Raw genomic sequence first — 21300 nt, forward strand, 5'->3', positions numbered from 1 at the left:
ACATATTTGGGCAAGATTTGGGTGACATACATACATCCGGGGAACAGGGGACTTCAGAAAACGCCGTTATAGACAGCTGACCCCTTCGGTGAGACTCTGTAAAAAATAGCAGCCGTGTGAATATGGTAAATGTACACATAACGAGATATCTGCACATCACGGCATAATACGCTCTACAAAGCAGAGACAGCTGTCCCCTCCCTGTGAGTGAAAATGGTACGACTCTTATTGCATCACCAGCCACTGCCCCCACCCTCAGTCTTGTTGGGCTGATCGGTTTGTATGCTGCTCACTTTGTGCTGATATGAATGTGGGCTGAATATGATCAGGTGTGTGCTTAGCTGTACAGCGCTACATGAATTCCGGATTCACAACGACTGAATACAATCACAATGTCTTTCAATACAAGGATGAGCTGACGTTCACAGTGGTCTGGACAGAGGGTGGGGGGGGGGGGGTAGGCCCGATTTCTACTTCGTCATATGACGGCGTCGCACGCTTAACATACCCGATCTAAAAGCTCACAGCGCGCTGCGATTCGGACGTGTTGTAGACTTGTACAGTAGATCGTGCGAGATTGAATGTATGATGAAGCATAGATTAAGCATTGGGTAGAACATCTAGTACAATACTTAATGGAACGGAGTCTCTCTAGAAGGAGGCCAGTTCCACACACACACAAACGCATCCCTAAATACCATGGTGGTTTACTTCCTGACTCCGTCTGTGCACGATCAGAGAAACGGCGCATCGCGGTAGTTCAGGCAGGCTGCACGCAAGTTGAACCGTTCGCACGTCTATTTAACCACCAACACTCTCTCCACGACTGCCACCGTGTCAGTGATCAAACTCCCTCCACCGCCCCAGCCTCCTCCTGTAGTAGCATTTAGCGTTTCCACTACATCAGCAGCACGTCATTCAATGCAGGTTCATATGTATTGGATCATGTTCTTATAGCTTCTATCTGTGTATCTTTAGGCTCTGCCCTGTGAGGGACTCACATGTCTATGATCATGTAATAACGGTGTATATTTAGGCTCTGCTTCAGAGGGGGTTGTGAACTCAAGAGTCTGTGTCATGCTTGCGCAGATCGTTCAGCAGCATTGCCGGAGCACATTCAATATCATTGCAATAAATGTTTTTTTCATCTAGACGCAAGTGTCCAGACCGAAGTAGCCAACCAAAGTGGATGGAGCCAACCCTCCCCCGCCCCCTATACCCCCACTTAAGAGCGTCCAGCTGCTCTCTCAATCTGCAGAGCGAATGCCGACGGCCAGTAGGGCCATCGCCCAGGTTGTGTGTGCGTGTATTCTAAATATAGAGACTACGGACGCGAGGACTGCATCGGCACTGTGGACGTGTTAAACTGTCTTGGCACCCGGCCCGAATACTGACTGTGTGGATGTGGTCGGGTATGTTTTCACACTCCTCACACGTTAATGTCAAACGTGAGAACTTTATGGGAGTTTTGTGTACACAACATCCTTGCCGAATAAACACTGAAAATGTTTTACATACCATACTTAACCTCTTAAGCCTGTGGCGAAAATAGCCGATCTTCAAGCTCACAACGCGCCGCGATGTGAGCTTGAAGATCGGCTATTTTCAGGAAAACCTAATTGACTAAACGCCCCAGAAATAGGGACGCCAAGTTGAAATTGGTTAAAGCCATAAGCATTCAAACACTCTCTGTCTGGGTAATAGGGTTAGTTCCACATATAATAGATTACAAACAGGTTAAAATTGGATCAAGTCTCTTTCAAAGGTAGAAACAAGAGAGACAATGCCTTCTGTAGCCATGAAGGGAGGCAAACGTATTCACAGAGAAACGAAAGCCAATCTATATAGGCTAAGGGTCAAACGTCATCTTTTCTAACGGTTGGCACTAGATTCGCAATATACAGGTAATTCAGTGTGGTTCTTCTACACGGGAAACCTCTAAGAAAAACCTTTTAGAACTTGACAAAGAAAAGCTCCACTTTCAATGTGACGGCTACCTGTGTCGCCTTGTGCCAACGGTCAAAGCTCACAGCTTTGGTTATTGGATTTCTAACACAGGATGAGATTAAAAAAAATGACTGACTGAACTGAGAACCATTCATTCTATTTTGTGGTGGACTTATGCGTTGATGTGCTTACTTTGTGCCAAGAAACGGCGTGCAGGGACACGCACACGCACACACACACTTTTACGAGTGGCGAGCGCGTCAGCCTGTCCGTTAGAAATGGATTCTGGGTCATAGCGCTGATGAGGGTAAATATCTACAGTAGCATAATGGCACCATATCTGTGGTTGATCTGTTACGGTTCTGTTATTTGTAACTCCTAAAGGGTGACAAATGACACTGCAGGTATTTTCGTTTGAGTCTACTTGTCCCCTTAGAGGGGAGGGCCACTAAATCAATACAACATTATTCTGAGTGACCGCATTTATCCTATGATGAAACACTTCTATCCTGATGGGAGTGGCATCTTCCAGGATGACAATCACAAGGTGAAGGGTTTGCAGAGTATGAAAATTATATTAACCACATGAGGGGCCTCATGAATAAAAGACTGCGTAGCTTTCATACTGAAAGATGGCGTACCCAAAACATTTGAAAAAGACAATGTTTAATGTTAATTCAACATTGAAAAGTATGTGCATTTCAGTTCACGGAGTGATTTTACAGAATGGACTGAGTTTGGAGGTACAACAAAGTCCAAATATGAATCACTTCAAGAAGGCTTATAAAAATGTCATATTTAAGAGGTATTTGGTTGAGGAGGGGCCATGTTGACCTATTGAGTCCTGGCATCCCTGTAGATAGAGTATCTACTAGTAGGGTTGGTTTTATTTTATCTCCGTTATTACTGCGGTTATTTTTATTGTTCTATGTTTTATGTTTTCTTTTTAACATGCAGTGGAGATGTTTAGGTTTTGAATACATTTTGAAAAATTGTGAAAAGTACCAGTGACAAAGGGGGTAGGAGTTTATACGTTTTAGACTTCATCCTACTCCTTTTCGGACATTGTTGTTGTTTTTCTTCTTTGTATTCCATTTGTCTTTTTTTAAAATAATGTTTATTTAATAAAACTCATTCATTCAGGTCCTGCGCACCTTCCTGTCATACACCCCAATTAACATGAAATTGAGTGAGCAGTGAGCACAAGCCTAATATCCCCGCCCGTTAACTCCCACAGTTAAATTATAAATTGTAAAAAATTCAAGCAACACTGTGGTGGACTAGTGATGATACCAGCGTGATGCAGTGGTATATCTGTGATAAAGCACAGACTTCTACGGTTAAAAAGATATGGTTAACAGAGCACTATTTCTGTAATAAGTGTAGAATTATTAAAACTACAGGCATCGCACACAGCTCCAGTCTGTAGTCTGTTCGACAACGTTTGTCAGAATCATATTCACATAACACACAAAACATTTTGAGGTTTATAGAATTGAAATACTTTTGATTCATTAAAGTAAAGTCATTCTGAGTCGGTGTCCTTATTGCATTACGAGCACAGACATTGCACACATTCTATTTGGAGGACCGGACATCTCTGCAAATTATGTGTTGATGTTGGCCTGCAAATTATGTGTTGATGTTGGCCTGCAAAGTGATCGTGTTGTGTATTCGGGCAAATTTTCTCTTTATCACCTGCTGGTAGACTAGGTACTAGCTAGGACAGCAACCTATTTATCCTTGTTCTGTACACATTCTTTAGACCTGTAAATTCTTGTAGCTCTCATGCATTTTTTTGTATTTGTTTTCATTATTCATTCTGGCGCCGACCCCAAGCATAACACAATAATGCAGTTAAGTCCTTTTTGTTCCTCATGACAAGGTATTAAAAGACTGGGTAATTTGATATTTTCCGCTCGTGCTGGGGAACCATCATTTAGAAATGAAGATGCCTGTTGGGGTTTGGCCTTTCTGAAGTTAAAAGTTAGCCCCATAAATGATCAAACTATTGTGGTGTATCAGCTGGCTTAATTGTGGTTTATCATGGACTACTTCATCATAGACATAGCACAGTAAATGGAGTGAAAACATTATTTTCTAACAGTTGGTAAGCTTCTGTACTTTGTATCTTTATACATCCCTCGTATGCGTGAACACCTGCTTACGCAATTTTTTAGTACGTATATGCACGGTTTATATATGAGGCCCCGGATCTCAATCCAAATGAACACGCGGATGCAACAAGTATGAATGGGGCCAATGGGACATTTAGAACTGCCATGTTAAGGGCTTTTCACACGGGGAGAGACACTACGCCGCCCTACTCGCTTGGATCCGTGAGGTCACACTGCGTTCCTCGCGTGAATATAGACACATTTCATTGCATAGAAAAACGGGCATGTATGCGAGATGAACATGAATGCGAACGTGCCGGCTTTGTCGCTACGTCTGTCAAGTATCCCGCGCCTCCCTAACTGCACGCTCACCTCTCATTGACGATGAATGACCGTATTCAGGCAAACTTTCAATCGGCCCCTGTGCTAAAAGACAGCTATCCCCACCAAATGAGGGAAAATCTTTTGTTAGAATGGTGTTCCTTCCCTCCTGAAGAGTTCCAGACACCTGTACAATCTATGCCAAGGTGCATTGAAACTATTCTGGTGGCTCGTGTCGTGGTGACCCAATACCTTACCAAGACACTTTATAATTGCTTTTCCCTTTAATATGTCACCCTTATGTACTGTATGCGTGTGGTCTGTGTATCTATATATATATATATATATATTTGGTATAATTCCTTTAAACCTAATTCAAAACACAATCTCATAGGGCCACATGTGACAAACAAAATTAAGTGTCACCAAGGGGAGGGGTAATCTAGTGTGCGTTGGAAGGTGTCTGCATAAGGCAGATACAAAAGGCAGTAAAAGGGGTGGGACGCGGGGAGGGGGGGCTATGTGATTGATTGACACAGCCCAGGGGGTCAAGAGAGGCAGGTATTCTGTGTGCAAAAAAAAAAAAAAAAACACACACACACACACACACGAGAACATGGAGCTTATTGCACTTGGATGTACTGTACAGGACGACAGCGTGTGTGCAGGGTACCATCGGGTACCATTTTCCTTACCTCGTGCCTGTGGGGGGGGGACTCACTCGGGCACCTACGTGCGCACGTAAAGCTGTTAAATACACTCAACGATGCCCACGCAATCCTGAGCCAGTTGACGCCAGGAGAGCGAGTGCTCGTGTTAGTGGTGAACTCTCCTCATGTTCTCTTATTTCATCTCTTCACCTCAACTCGTGTTAAGTCACACGATGGTTGTCGCTCGCCCGGAAACAGCTAATGTACAAGCTCCCGACGCGTTGCAGAGCTCGCCGATGGGTTATTTGTAGCCCAGCTGCCTCAGCAGGATCTGCGTGAGGTCGAAGGTGGTGAAGCTGATCCCCACGGCGATGGGTCCTTTCACCCAGTTCATGCTGAGGCCCTTGTAGAGTCCGCGGACGACCCCTTCCTCCGCCACGATCTCCCGCATGGTGCCGAGGATGGTGCTGTACGTGTGGCCCGTGACGCCCGCCGTCTGCATGCGGCGCCGCACCACGTCCAGCGGGTACGACGCCGACTGACCAAGGAGGCCGGCGCACGCTCCAAAGCCCAGGCGCTCGTATGAGTAGGGCTGCGGCCGACCGCTTCGCTCTGGGCGGGAAGTAGCAGACAACGGTAAAGAAACGCACGTCAGTTGGTCACACACTCTGGTTTTTGCACATGCATCATGTACGCTCGAGGTGAACTACACAGCTTTCAGCCACTAGATGTCACACTTTTACAACACCTCTGTTGTGTAAGGTTTAACGTAGAAAAAAACTAATCATATAGTCTGCAACAATCAGGGACGTGCACAGATAGACTCTAGGTGGTGCTACAGCACCTGCCCTTTGCCCTCTTGACCAGAAGTGCCCTTTACAGCAGGGGTCTTCAACAGGGGGTCCGGGACCCCTAGGGGGTCCTCAGAGTTACTACAGGGGTCCGCCAAATCTTTATGTGATATGACTTTTCTTTTTACCATAACCACTCGAAACCTAGCATCCCTTTTCTGAGGAGAACGTTAGCCAAAAATAGCAGATCTACAAGCCCACAACGCCTCGCAGCGCGAGGCGTTGTGGGCTTGTAGATCTGCTATTTTTGGCAAAGAGGTATAGGTGTAGAGGGAAAAAAGAGCAGACCAAGTAAACAAAAAAAAGTATAATTTACTTGAGCACCTGCCCCTAAAAATGTCTGTGCACGCCACTGGCAACAATGCGACATGATGGCAGCCTTACAAGAATATATTTAGGGTGATATGTATCGTACTCAACGAAAAGATGGATACAAGGTACGGTCACACATGTGCTTCATATGTTTCAGAAGAGCCAACTTCCTCGTCTACTTCCATTCTATGGAGCAAAGGGGTGGAGCGTCCCGTTGCAGCGCGTTGGCGGTTTTGATGTGTGTGATGTCCAACATGGTTGAAGCTTAGAGTTCAACATTGGTGAACTTTAAGCTGCCGTCGACCAATAGGAACCAATATTTCACTCGCAGCCATTTCGCTTGTAGTTTTCTTTCAGTGAGCCAACCACTCAAACTCTTGAAGCCTCGGCATGCCTGGGCTACAATCTGACGCTATCTGACGCAGATGTGTGACTGTGCCCTAAAGGCTGTCGACGGCTTAAGGCTTACAGAGCTAAATAAACCAATAATTCTGGAGTTTTGACGTCCCAACCAATTTTTTTAAATAATTATGTAGCACCCCGGTACCGTGTTGCATGGAATAAACACAAACCCTATTTATTTAGAGATCTATTTATCACGGACAACTATTTATTAAAAGGCATACATTTTTAACTTAGTCAACTGTTTTAGAATGACTTCAACTTTATGTATTAGAATAGGTGAAAAGCAATACTTTTATTCCACACATTTTAAAAGCTCTGTGGATGTTATCCTTTTCTTTTTAGCATTAAAATACTTAAATGTTATCCATATACCCTTTAACATCAGAGACTCGTACCTGCATGGACTTTTTTCAGAGTCTCGTAGGTGAAGAAGCTCAGACCGGCGTAGGGCGCGACTCCCAGGATGGTGGGGGTGAAACCTCGATACAGCGTCTTCATGCCTTCTTCTCGCGAGATCCTCACAAACACGTGCATGATGTTACTGTACCTGAACACACAGAGGGAGATGGAATGATTCAAACCCCGGGGTCACCCATGGATTCTGCTGTTTACAGGAGCACCCCATGTACAGCCTTATCTTCATAATAATTGGCCCTCACTAATGCTCATTATAACATTGGTTCTTAAAGTGGGGTCCGGGGACCCCCAGGGGTCCTTGAGGGGGTTCCAGGGGGTCCCCAGCAAAATGTGTGAACATAGCGTCACAATCATTTTAACCTTTTATACTTTGGCTATTCAAAAATAGCAGATCTACAAACTCATAGCGCGGCACCGAGTGCCGCTCTATGAGCTTGTAGATCTGCTATTTTAGAAAAATCTTGAAGATTCATGCAAATCTTTGAATATATTTATTTTAAAGCGAACATTTCAACACAAATCTTTGCTTCTGGGGGTCCCTGGCACAACGTATTTTCAGATGGGGGTCCGCGGCCAAATATATATCAATTTGGGGGTCCCTGGCCTGAAAAAGTTTGAGAAGCACTGCATTATAAGATCTCAAAGAGACATCCAACACGCTTCAGCCAAGTTGTGGGTAGGAGGGCTCAGTTCTCAACAGTGTGACAAATTGAATAATCAAAAAGAAAATCACCTGGGCACTTCAAAAGAGACTAGATCTGGTACCACCCAAATGTAGAACAAACATGGGACAATTCTCATTCTACTACAAATGTGGAATGCCCTGACACCATCCATTAAAAAGCTGTGAATCACTGGGTTCTTTCAAAACGGGCCTGAAAAAACATCCATCAGGAGACCACAAGGGGAGGTAAATGAAAATTCCCATCGAAAGGAGGTGTCATTCACTACCGTCGTTTTTCCTTTTTCTCGTTTGTACATGTATATTTTTGTATTTGTTGATGACATGTATTATTGGGTGATTTTTGTATGCTATGTTGATGAATTGAATACATACTGTAGGACCACAATGGAAACAAATACCCAGGACTTTGTGTTATCCTTTTTGCCGTAAGTAACGTATTACTGTACCACGTGCTGTTTACATTTCTGACTAATAAAGTATTCAATCAATCAAAGCCAAAAACAATATTAGAGCACTCGACCGTGTCTGCACGTTTTATTAATTTGCAAGGGTGTGACTGACGTTTCAACCACCCAAACTACGTGCCTACTAAGTGCCAACGGCCACAACGTACGACTTGCGTCGAGGCAACCTTTACATTTCTAGTTTATATTCAATGGTACACCAAAAAGAACAGATGTCCAAGCTAACAACACATCACATTCTTATCAGCAAGCTACACCGTTACAATTTAGGCATTTCGCAGACGCTCCTAATCCAGAGCGGTTTACAGTAAGCAAGTTGTACTACAGAGTATAAATTAGGCTTAATACCACTTCATGATTTTGCATAATCAGCAGAAATCCTTACATCTCCTTGGGAGTGACGGCCATCCTGGCTCGTACCATGTCCAGGGGGTAGGTGAGCATCGCTGCGGTGGTACCAGCCATGGAGCCGGCCAGTAACCTTGGAACTGGAGGCAGGGCTCTGGAACAGAGAAGAAAGAGCAACACATGGATCAGAGTGAAGCTCACAGGCAAAATACCCTTTGTGCCGTCTGAGCTATTGTTCCCTTTGGAGACAGCGGTGATGCCCAACCTTGTGGCAGTGCCACCTCGGGCGTTTTTACACCTTCAAAATTGAGAAACATACTTTGACCTGCATTGACCTAACCCTAGCACAACCAGTGAGACAACAGATGTACTTGGGCAAGATAGACAATAAACTAAGTTCTGCTAGCAGCCCCTAGAGTCAGCGCTACTTTGTAGACCCAAAGAGTGGCGCTAGAGGAGAAGCCGTGGGGTCACCAAAATTAGTAGGTTAGATCAGTGTTTATCAACCCTGGCAAAGGGCCCAATTTTGGGCCGCGAGTACTGCTGAGGTGTGCCGCGACGTTTGAAGAAAGTGTGAACCCAGCCCCTTGAGAACAATAGCGGTGATTGTCCGTCAATCGATACGGCCATTCAGTGTAGCGACCATCACCCATAGGAATGCAAATATGTTGTCCTACCTGGTACTGTATAAAAGGGGCACAGGGTACATGCTTTGGCACTCAGTATTATTACTACAAGATGATGAGAGCTCCACCAGCAAAGAAGAGATGCACCCAGGGCCAGCCGCTAAATTCTAGGTGTGCCCTGGGATATTTTGGCTATGCCAGGTGTGCCTTGGCACCAAAAAGGTTGATAAACACTGGGTTAGATTATGTGATATATTGTGTGAAAAGTTGATATTTTGGCCAGAGGGTGGCACTAGAGGATAGCTAGGAGGATGGAGTCAGTCAATAAATAGGGTTCATCATCCAGGATTCAGGAAGCATAAATGCACTGTTTCATGGCAATATGCCTATTAGATTATTTTTTTTGGGGGGGTAGCAGTTCCCAAGCTTGTTCATGGGTCTAATTGTCTGGGGGGAGGGTTCTTTATCAGCCTGCTGCCAGTAGCCATGTGGCTACATAGCCACTTGCCATGCAGCATCATCTGAAACAGTCAGAGGTAGGGGCGGCTCGGATATTTGATGATTCTGCAAGCGTTGCTGACACAGCGTTCGTCATGTAAAGCTTGGATGGAGGGACAGTCCCATCCGCCGATGCTCTCGGCTGTCTGCACAACCCTTTTCATTGCCTTGCAGTTGAGGTCAGTACAGTTCCGATATCAGGCAGTGATGCAACCGGTCAGGATGCACTCGGTGGTGCCGCTGTAGCAGGACTTTGGAGACCATTGTTCAGTCACCTGAGAAAGTTGAGGCATTGTTCCTCCCAATCGTCGCCTAATCCTCACCTTCCACATATTGCCATACACAGTCATAGAACATTCATCAGATACAGAGGGTCCCATATGCAATTCTCACCTTCCTACTGCAAAAGCATCACCGTCCCTCAGTTTTAAATTAAAACTTGCACAAAGCCTGATTACCAAACCAGTTACATAAGAATACAATTGCACATCAACACACACATGACCTAGTAATGCAAGAAGCACATGTTCTCTCTTTCCCGCTCGTGTCTGCACACAAACGCACATGATATAGAAACTGAAAACTGCAACTAGCTTCTTCCTTTGCTTACTCATGCATATTTCAAAACTCCATTACGTAATCCAGACTCCTGCTGAAAGTCTAAGTTTTCATGGTGTGGCTCTGCAGCAGGATAGCCATCTGCCTATAAGAGGGTCAGTCTGCGTGTGTGTGTGTGTGTGTGTGTGTGTGTGTGTGTGTGTGTGTGTGTGTGTGTGTGTGTGTGTGTGTGTGTGTGTGTGTGTGTGTGTGTGTGTGTCTTGTTTGATTAGATTAGATTAGATCTAATTAGATTTTTTATTTTACAGTACTATGAAAAACGTATGTTTCCATATCAGTGGTGCTCAAACTTTTTCATGTCAAGGACCCCCAAAATTATATGTATTTGGCCGCGGACCCCATCAAAATAGTTTGTTCCAGGGACCCCCCAGAAGCAAAGATTTGAGTTAAAAATGTTCGCTTTAAAAATATATATATTCAAAGATTTGCACACATTTTCAAGATTTTTCAAAGTGTAAAATAATGCTTTTTAGCTCGAATCTAAAAATGACACAGTTCCAGGTCGTAATGGGTTAACATCGCTGACGTCCAGCAACAGCTTGGACCTTATTTACAAGTTCTTCTCTCATCACAGAATGACCTCATACCCATCTCAACATCCTGCCAAAGCAGGGGAAACTAAAGGGACAGTTAACATGTATGTAGCTCTGTCCATATTACCTGAAGTCCTATCACTAAGGAATACAAGAACGCTCGCCCAGGTCAAATCCGGCGACCTCAGAACGGTCGCCACCAGGTATTCCTAAACGTAACCTCAGTAAAACTATGCTTAAAAACCTAACCTTATTCCTAAAGGTAACCTCAGTAAAACTATGCCTAAACCTAACCTTATTCCTAAAGGTAACCTCAGTAAAACTGTGCCTAAACCTAACCTTATTCCTAAAGGTAACCTCAGTAAAACTATGCCTAAACCTAACCTTGTTCCTAAGGGTAACCTCAGTAAAACTATGCCTAAACCTAACCTTATTCCTAAACTTAACCTCAGTAAAACTATGCCTAGCCCTAAACGTATTCCTAACCTTAAACCTCAGTAAAAGGAATACAATAATTCCAGTACCGCTGGGGGGCAAGCGATCCGCAAAAGAAATGGGGGCGAGCGTGTTTTGGGGCGAGCATTCCTGTTACCTCACTAAAGAAGCGGATCATAAAAGCCACTCACTTCCCCTGGAACCCAAAGTAGCCTCCCAGCAGGATCTTGTACTGCTCATGGGCGCAGAACTGGATGGCAGCATAAGGGATGACTCGCACCATGGTGGCAGAGTTGCCCCGCCACAAGCTGAAGAAGCCATCCTTCAGATAGGTCCTGTAGATTAGCCTGTAGGCCTCCTGGGAACACACACACATTAGAGCAGGGTGACTGACTGCTTGTTTCAACAGGTTACATGTAAGACATGTTAAGATCATTTGAATATGGGTTAGCATGAAATAAAGATCCAATACAACAGGGAAATAAACATGAATGAAAATTTTAGAGAGAATAAAAGTCTGTGTGCACTGATGTGTGGATTTCAAATTAAGGAATTGAGTGACTTAACCCATTGAGACCTGAAGCCGATTCTACATGTCTCCTAAATCTCAACTCTCACATGTCTCCTAAATCTCAATCTCAACTGAAAAACGTATGTTTCTATATCAGTGGTGCTCAATCTTTTTCATGTCAGGGACCCCCAAAATTATATGTATTTGGCCGCCGACCCCCATCAAAATATGTTGTTCCAGGGACCCCCCAGAAGCAAAGATTTGAGTTAAAAATGTTCGCTTTAAAAATATATATATATATTCAAAGATTTGCACACATTTTCACAAATTTTCTAAAATAGCAGATCTACAAGCTCGTAGCGCGGCACTCGGTGCCGCGCTATGAGCTTGTAGATCTGTCTATTTTTGAATAGCCCAAAGTGTAAAATAATGCTTTTTAGCTCAAATCTAAAAATGACACAGTTCCAGGTCGACAAAGAAAAGAAAAATAAATTCAAGACTGAATTTGTACATTTGAAAATTAAAATACAACATTTAAAGCTGCAATCTGCAACTGTTCTACCTGAGATCTGAACATTGGTGCCCCATCGCTAGTGCTGAATTTTCTACTGCCGTTTTAATAAGGAAAGCCTGTTTGGTCGGAGGATATACTGCGCTTTTGAACTTCACACAGTACCACTTGTCAACCAGCAGGTGTCCTACCCGACCACGGGATATACTGTACATTTCTCAATAGAAGAGCAGGGAGAACATCTCTAATCACTAAAGGTTATGGAATGCAGCTTTAACTGTATTTACTTATTTTTAAGGCCTAGGAATAAGAGGAACACACACACACACACACACACACACACTAAAGTACAATATTAAATAATTATCTGTTTCTTATGTTTAGCAAACTATTATATAGGCAAGTGCTTAGGACAGTTTAAAGATGTTTGTTGAGAGAACAAACATTAATTGTTTGGGTTATACAGACACACAGCAAAAACCTCAGAGTGTAAAAAGGAACTAAATGATATAGAACGCAGCACTCTGGAATTATTCAGTTCTTTCAATATGTATTGCACATTTTCAATGTGCAAAATAAATAATAAAGCCATCCCCAGTGGTGTAAAGTGCATGTACTCAAGTAACATTTTGAGGTACTTTTGAGGTAATTTTCGATACTTTTACCTCTACTCCACTACATCTCAGAGGCAAATATTGTACTTTTTCTCCACTACAGTTATTTGAAGACTTGAGTTACTAGTTACTTTGTAGATTTTGATTATAATTTAAAAAAAAACATACATTAACCACTTCAGCCCTATTTAAACTTTGTCTATTTGAAAATAGCAGATACTGCAAGATCACAATGCCTTGCTTTGAGAGCTTTTAGATCTGCTATTTTCAAAAGATTTTAATTTATTTTTAGACATAATGATAACTTGTGAAATGGTACATTCTGCATAATGAGTACTTTTACTTTTTGTACTCTAAGTATATTTTGATTTGATGCCAATACTTTTGTACTTTTACTCAAGTAAATTTTGATTACCAGACTTTTACTTGTAACAGAGTATTTCTAAATTGCAGCATTGATACTTTTACCAACGTAAAAGAATGCAAGTACTTTTTCCACCACTGCCCAGCCCAACATATTTACACTCTTAGATCTATGCTAGCACTGAAGGTGAATGCTATGTTCCCCAGACCAGACCAGACATACCTTGGCAGAGAATCTCGCTGAGGACACTGCAAGGAAAACAAAAACAAAAAACACATCAAGCTCAACATATCTTCATCAAGCTCTCTTACATGGAAACCCATACGCTCCAATACTTACAATTTACAATAATCTTGTGCAGTTAAGACAGAATTTAGATATGTCACCCTTCTAGACTAGTAGTTCTACAACTTTTTTAAATTTCAATAGGACCACCAGTTTGGTATGCATTAATCGATGTAACCCATAACTCCAAGAGTGTAAAAATGAAACCAAATGGACCCGTAAGGTCCAAATAGTTCCATTTGTACACTCTCACAGTTACAGACATGTAAGGGTCCATTGTTTCTAACTATCAAACATTTAGCTGAGAACCACTGTTCCATTCTGTCTCCATGTCCTATAATCTAAACTATTTTAAGCCAACACAAGTATAAATGGAGCATCCAGCCTGCCTTGGAAGATGATTTTGGTCCTGTCCAGGGGGGCTACAGCTGTCTTTGCTACCGCTCCTGCTAAAGCCCCTGAGAGGAGGGAATTGAGGATGGACTGAGTCTGCTTCAGGCCCTGCACAGAGAGTGAGAGAGAGAGAGAAACCCACAATATAATCACAAGAGTGAAACACTCTTCCCATAGATTGGGTTTTTCCACTGGTGCCTTAAGCAAAACTATTTTCATTTATATATTTAGCAATTTGCTGATTGCAATAATAGCAAAACATGATTTTGCATTACACACTAGTCCATACCCACATTTCCACCCACCGTCCATCCTGGCTATGGGACTGCGACATAAGATCCCATAGCTAAAATGCTAATAATAGCACACATTTGGTGCCTTCCTCAGCACCTGCATATGCCACTGATCAATGGCCGTGTGCAAGTTCAAATCTATTGGTCAACCCACTGAGGAGAAACATGGATGATGACGGACGGACGGGACAGAGTTTTGTTCATATTATAGTAGAATTATACAAGAACAGGCAGTACAAGGTTGAATTTATATGGTGCTCAGAAAAACATTTATGTGATTGGAGGGAGAGGAGAGGTAGTTGTATGATTAGCCTGTTGTCACACTGAAGTCAGTGCTAAGCAAAAAGTGAAGGCACAGCAAATAGCACAAGCTGGTATGTGGGCTGGATCATAGCCTGGCCGTAAGGGGGGGGGGGGGGGGGCACCTTTAGTAGTGTTGTGTTCCCTGTGGAACGAGACTACTAAACATAGCCTTGTTCAAGATGTGTTTGAGGAAGAGTAGATCATTAAACAGGGCTTATATAAGGATAATGGCTGAATGTGCTTTCAAGTGAGGATGGGCCAGTTGTTTTCTCCCAGTCTGGAATACGTCACAACTGGGTCAGTAGACTGGTTCAGGTTCACATGGTTCATGTTTGGAAAACTGAAAGAAAGATCTTCGAAATGTATAGCTTCTCATTTTAACGCATTAAGACCTGGAGCCGATTCTACAAATGCCTTCTAAATCAGTAGTAAATCAGTAGTCCAAAAATGGACAAGAATTGCAACAAATTGTGAAAATATCGTATCTACAAGCTCACAATGCATCACGATGCGACAGCGACAGGCTGTGACAAGACTTAGCTGCAGAGTAGCTGCTCACTACTCTGGGTTTTAAGGAATTTCTGGGTGTCAACACAACAGCCCCTCTGCATTTTATCTTAACCACTTTAAACCTGGTGTCTCTATTATGGGCATGATAGGCACACCACCTTCCAAATCTTCCCAAAAATAGTGCAAATAGCAGATCTACAGGCTCTCAACGCATCGCGATACGATTTGTTGTGAGCTTGTAGATCGGCAATTTTTTTGCACGACACCATGGTACGATGATTATCAATGACATTTCATCCAGTATAGCTTACCTCTGATTGGCTGGAGGAGGCCACCGGCTGCACTTCTGCCTGTGTGAGTGCCGCCCGCCGTTCCTGGACTCCAGTCCCCATCCCCATGGACTACACACTGCTGTCACTGACCGCACTCATGTACCCCAGCCTCCAGGGGGCGACAGCGCCAGATGCTGCCAATGACAAAGAGGGACAGAGATTCAGTAGATGAGGCAGTGAAATGTTAAATGAATTTTAACCACTTTAACCATATTTTATACTTTGGCTATTCAAAAATAGCGGATATACAAGCTCATAGTGTGTCACTTTGTGCCGCACTATGAGCTTGTAGATAAAATGTGTGCAAATCTTTGAATATATATATATATTTTTAAGGCAATTTTTTTTGGAGGTCCCTGGCACAAAATATTTTTGAGATGGGGGTCCGCAGCCGAATGCATATCATTTTGGGGGTCCTTGACATGAAAAGGTTTGAGAAACACTGGCCTAAATCATAAAGCAAGTACCCTTGTTGACCTTCCACTTCAACTTTATTCTCACATCACAGGTTTACCAGTTTGTAAACAAAAAACAAACAAAAAAAGAGGGTGAAATTATTTTTCGTACAAGCTCCCATCATTTGAGGTTTCAGGAAAGAGAAGAAGAATACAGCAGGAAAGATATGAGTATAATAAATATTAAGTATCATACTCAACAACCATCAAACAACAATAATATCAATGGAAAGGGCAGATAATCCTCTGACTAGGATATCCATTTTTAAAAAGCTAGGCTAATTGCGCATGTTATTTCAGTCTGCTTTGATATCTTTTGTTTGTCTGCAACCCAACACCACTGTCTGGGACAACATCACACAATGTCCGGCGCTCTCATGAGCAGCAGACTGGAGAGAGAGAGAGAGACACAGGGTCAAATGACACAAATTGGATCAAAACTGTAGCTGGAGGATGGATTTTCATGTGATCGTCCATCCGTTAACGTTTGGCAAGCCTTGCATTCAGGAGAGACCATGTCAGGTCATTCAGCAGTGAGCTGCACAACCGTAAAGAGCCTAACCCTACTATATAATGCATTAATAAGCATGGAAGCAGACATGTCTGTCAGAGTCAAATCAGTACTGAACTATTAAGACACAATGATTATAGAGCCAGATCCATATATCAAAAATAGCATATACATATTTTTTTATATATTTTTTTTAATATGTTTGAATAGGGCTTAAGTGGTTAAATAAAAAGATACATTTTCCAAACTTAAACTTTAATCAAATCTGGTTTTCCAAATCAATTTTGCACTTTTTGACAAAACATTGGTCAAATACCAGTAATCGGTGGTTTAGGACACTCCACAAATGGGATCAGCATTGGACCCAAAACTCTGCCATCGGGCAGGCTCTACATGATGCACAACTGTTTCTTGATAAATCGTCTTGTTGTGTTGTCACAGCCAGGGATATTCCAGTTGCCCCTTTCCAACTGGCACACACCTTTCAAAAGCTATAAAAAGGCCCCGACTAAGCCATGCAACACACGACAACAATATCCTCTTGGCAACTTTGATGACCTCTAGGTGAAAGGTGTCTGTACAAGGAAAGTGGCAACTCGAGAAGTCCCCAAGCCACACCACCCCCACGGGCCCCTCCGCACACATAGAACTGTCGGGACTTGAAAACCCAAAACCCAAACACAAACAGAAAACTCATGAAAACAGGAACTAAACTAAAGTAAACTGTCTAGATATACTTTACTCAGACTTACAGAAAACGCAACACTCGGACACAACACTTGGTTGGATCACACCCAAGAACAAACTGAAAACCTGAGAAACAAACAAACCACTGACAACAAACTATAATCCAGCGATAAACAGGCAGTCAGAAATAGTCTCTGGAGTGGAGCTCATTTAACAGATCAGTCTCGGGTGAAACTCACCGGTGAATCCACTCTGGGCAATCAAGGCACTGTGGGGAGAATGGACTGGCAGAGGCTACGTGACTGTGACAAGAACACCTAGAAGTATTTAATACATCCTTGAGTGGAAGAAGAACTTATATTAAACATGTGCGTAAGTAAAGGGTAGTTTAATTCTGCACTATACCATAACACAGACATGTTTTCTGCCGTCTCGTCTTCATCTGTGTGTCCTGGAAGGCCAAAGACATGTTGTGGTATATGGCAATAATGTATGGCGATAATGTTTACAGACAACAAGGACAATGCCCCAGTAGGACAGGGCGCAGGCAGTGGAATACCTACAAGAATAACTTACAGAATTGCAACTTCTAAGACGTCTGCATGTGTTTCAACGCGCTAATCATTTACACTCCACAATCAGTCTTGCTTGAAAGCCAGCAGGTCAAAGTACCTTTTAGTAATAGTGAGGAGGGGAAATCGGGGGAAGAAAAGACGGATAGAGGCAGTGATGAGACGACAACAGAGAGAAAAGTGAGAGCAAACAGAGGGGCTGTTGAAAAAGCAGGGTAGTCAGGGGCAACTAATGCTTGCTTGGCATCGCCACAACAGGGCGTCAGGCCAGATTCTGTAACAGGCCTTTATAGACCCTTACCCCGCGCCTCTCCCACCTCTTCACCCTCCCTCGCTCTGGCCCAAACGTGCCCTCTCACCCTCTCCCTCCCAGCCTCCATTCACTTCACACAGGCATATCATTTTACACTTCAAGCTGGTGGGAATAGCGGGTTTGTTTGGAGCTTTGCTACAGCTGCAATGAAGATGATTTAACCACTTGTTTGCACAATTTATCCATTAAAGAACACTGAGGATTTTACTGTGAACTGAACACACAGTCATCTGTAATAATGGTCAGCTTTGCAATACTTTGCAATGATGGCAGTCTGGGAGGTCATAGAGCTACACAACAGCATGGAAACATGACATGTGTTATGATGACAGGCATTATCACTCTCACTGGCAGTGCACTGACACAATCACTTATGTTTGATACAAAGTTTGGGGGGGGGGCAGCTACCAATCTGCTGATAGCTGGATGCCAATCACCAGAGCTTCCAGTGATTGGTTGGGGTTACCTATTTAACCCATTAAGGCCTGAGGTTCCGATTCTACAAAATGTCTTCTAAATCCTAACAGTTTTATGAAAAACTCATGTTACTACATCAATGGTTCTCAAACTTTTTCATGCAAAGGACCACCCAAAATTATATGTATTTGGCCGCTGACCCGCATCTCAAAATGTTTTGTTCCAGGGACCCCTGGGATCTACAAGCTCATAGCGCGGCACTGCTATTTTTGAATAGCCAATGTATAAAATAATGGTTTAAGTGGTAATACACAGATGCGTTCCCGGTTTAAAAAGGGTTAACAGCAGTAAAACGCCTTTGGTACCTGCAGCATTTGTTGTAATGCTGTCCCCTGCATGCTTGCCCATGCTCATGTGTCTTGTTCTTATAATTTGCCATCACTACTTAGTTCTTAAGCTTGCAAGTAAGTTTATTAGAGGTAACCTTAGACCCTGGGACACAGAAGCTTGTGTATTGTATCCGTTTTGTTAAGATTATATAGCTTAGGATCGGGGTGTTGTATTTTGTTAGGGTAGTTGAGTTGGTGCTTTAAAATTGAGGATAGGTTTAGGTTAATTTTATTTCTCATTATTATTATGAAGTTGTGTCAGATTTGTAGTATCTTTATTTTTACAGCTACATTTATTGCATCCCTTCTTCACCGAGACAGGGCTGTAAAATGTGTTGTCTCTCACTTGCACAACAAGAGACTGATTCTGTCTGCTGCTATTTATATAAGGCTGCTGCAAATGTCTCTCACCTGCACATACTGGTTCTATATATCTGCTGCCTCATTTTAACCTTGCACATAATGCACATTTCAATATTCTATCTCATTTTGCTTCCTCCTGTCTTTCTCTCCTGTTTGTACCCATATAACAGCAAAATGTCAGGTCAGGGGATTGTATAAGAGAAAGAATGTCACGCACCCACTGATTTGGCAAAGTTGAATGAATATTAAAGTGTTTACTGTGCCAAATTGTATTTCAATTAACTTTCCAAATATAATCAGGTATTTTGTGCACCAGTGCTCAATATATTGACACACAATGCTACACGTTCAAAGAGGATTTCAACACATTCCTGTCTCTATGAAGGCAAGTTGCAACAATGGACAACAACCTGTATCCAAACTCTTTGCAAGTACCCTTGTTTATAAGCTATTACCAGTGGTGTAAAGTACATTTACTCAAGTACTGTACTTGAGTAAATGTTTTGAGGTATTTTTCTTTACTTTAGTAGAGTATTACTTCAGTGGAGTAATTTTCGGTAGTTTTACTTCTACTCTACTACATAAGCAAATATTATACTTTAACTCCACTACAATTATTTGAAAACTTTAGTTTTAAACCACTGATTAACTTTAGAAAACTATAGTAATTACTTTGTAGATTTTGATTATTATTACAAAACATGCATTAACCATTTCAGCCCTATATACATTTGGGCCATTTGAAAATAGACGATCTACAAGCTCACAATGCGTGGCCATGCATTGTGAGCTTGTACATCTGCAATTTCCAAAGATTTTTTTTTTTTTTTTTTACATTCTATACATTTGAAAACGTGTTTAATGGGACATTCTGCATAATGAGTACTTTCTTACTTTTGGTACTCCCAAGTACATTTTGATGCTTTTGTACTTTTACTCAAGTACATTTTGAATACGGGACTTCTACTTGTGTAACAGAGTATATCCACATAGCAGCATTGATACTTCTACTTAGTAAAGAATGTGAGTACTTTTCCCCCACCACTGCAAATTTATAACAACCTGTATCCAAACTCTTAACAAGTGCCCTTGTTTTAACAAGCTATAATACACCAAGCAAACGGTGCCTTATCTGAGCATAAAGTCTCAATATCTTACCTTTAATACAGATTCCTGACACCAGTCTCTTCTGTCTCTCTGACTGTTTATTTTAGGTTCGTTAGCAAGGTTGCTGCTAACAGACTCTGCACACCAAATGAGCTAACGTTATTCAGCTAACGTTATTATGAACATACAACCTGTTGGATAATGTTGATAACATCCAAACGCGACCGAATGTAAAATCGTATTTTTTTTTGCCAAGAGAGCATTTTCTCTCACATATTTCTGGGACTCGTTGCCCCCCAACAACTATGACTTTGGCTGGTGGGATCGTCCTCCATGCTGAAGAAGTGTTTTACTAGTACTGTCGCTCCGCCGTTGGCCAGCGAGCAGATTGACAAGGGCGACCACTGTGGCATTGTGGGAAATGGAGTCCGTGTGGGAGGTAGCGTATATTTTGATAGGTCCGTTAGAGGGGCGTGATCTGTGACTGACTGTGAGCATGCAATGGCCAGACCCATCTATTTATGGCTCTAGTCCTCCAGGGGTCTTCAACAGGGGGTCCGTGACTGTCAGGCACCGAAGAATTAAAAATAATTAAATAACCTAAGCCTAAAAACCAAAATAAAGTAACCAAAACACACAAAAAAACTAACAATATCCGCCCAAAAAACGCAAAATACAGAATTTGTTTATATTTGACAGTTACAAATGTTTTTCACGCTTTTTCAAAAATAGCAGATCTACAAGCTCAAAGATTTTTGAATAGCCAAAGTGTAAAGTAAGGGGTATAGTCCACCGAAAGTCCATCCCCTCCACCTTATGAGAGCCTGTGACGTCCCTGGTTCCAGGGGGTCCCCAGCAAAAGCATCACAATACGTTTAACCACTTGGCTACTTTGGCTATTTAAAAATAGCAGATATAGCGCGGTTTAAGTGGTTAAATATCTGAAAATACATATTAACATGAATCCAAAATACACTGATGATCGTGCGGTCAAACAATGAAACTATAGGCCTATGGAATCTATGAAAAAGTAGTGGAGGGGGGTCCCTGCTTCATCATCTCTCAACCAAGGGGTCCTTGGTCTGAAAAAACGTTGATGATGATGATGAAGTCTCCTGATCAAGATGTCTTTGCTCAATAACT

At 42.5% G+C, this 21300-nt stretch overlaps 2 protein-coding genes across 2 annotated transcripts in view; one reads left to right on the forward strand and one right to left on the reverse strand.

Annotated features, from left to right (window-relative positions):
• Positions 1–21300, forward strand: part of LOC311046080 (histone H3.2) — a gene marked incomplete at both ends in the record, with an annotated part of 175434 nt that overhangs the window by 53485 nt on the left and 100649 nt on the right. The window lies entirely within an intron of this gene.
• slc25a42 (solute carrier family 25 member 42) lies at positions 451–20491 on the reverse strand. The gene is made up of 8 exons (XM_084058343.1): positions 20209–20491; positions 15323–15477; positions 13902–14013; positions 13450–13475; positions 11419–11585; positions 8555–8671; positions 6999–7150; positions 451–5647 (listed from the first exon to the last, which is right to left on the reverse strand). The coding sequence occupies exons 2-8, from the start codon at positions 15407–15409 to the stop codon at positions 5337–5339; spliced, it is 972 nt and encodes a 323-aa protein (XP_083914469.1). The 5' UTR covers positions 15410–15477; positions 20209–20491; the 3' UTR covers positions 451–5336.

This window comes from Gymnoscopelus microlampas (genome assembly GCF_963454915.1).
Source record: "Gymnoscopelus microlampas genome assembly, chromosome: 5".
Lineage (NCBI taxonomy): Eukaryota > Metazoa > Chordata > Actinopteri > Myctophiformes > Myctophidae > Gymnoscopelus > Gymnoscopelus microlampas.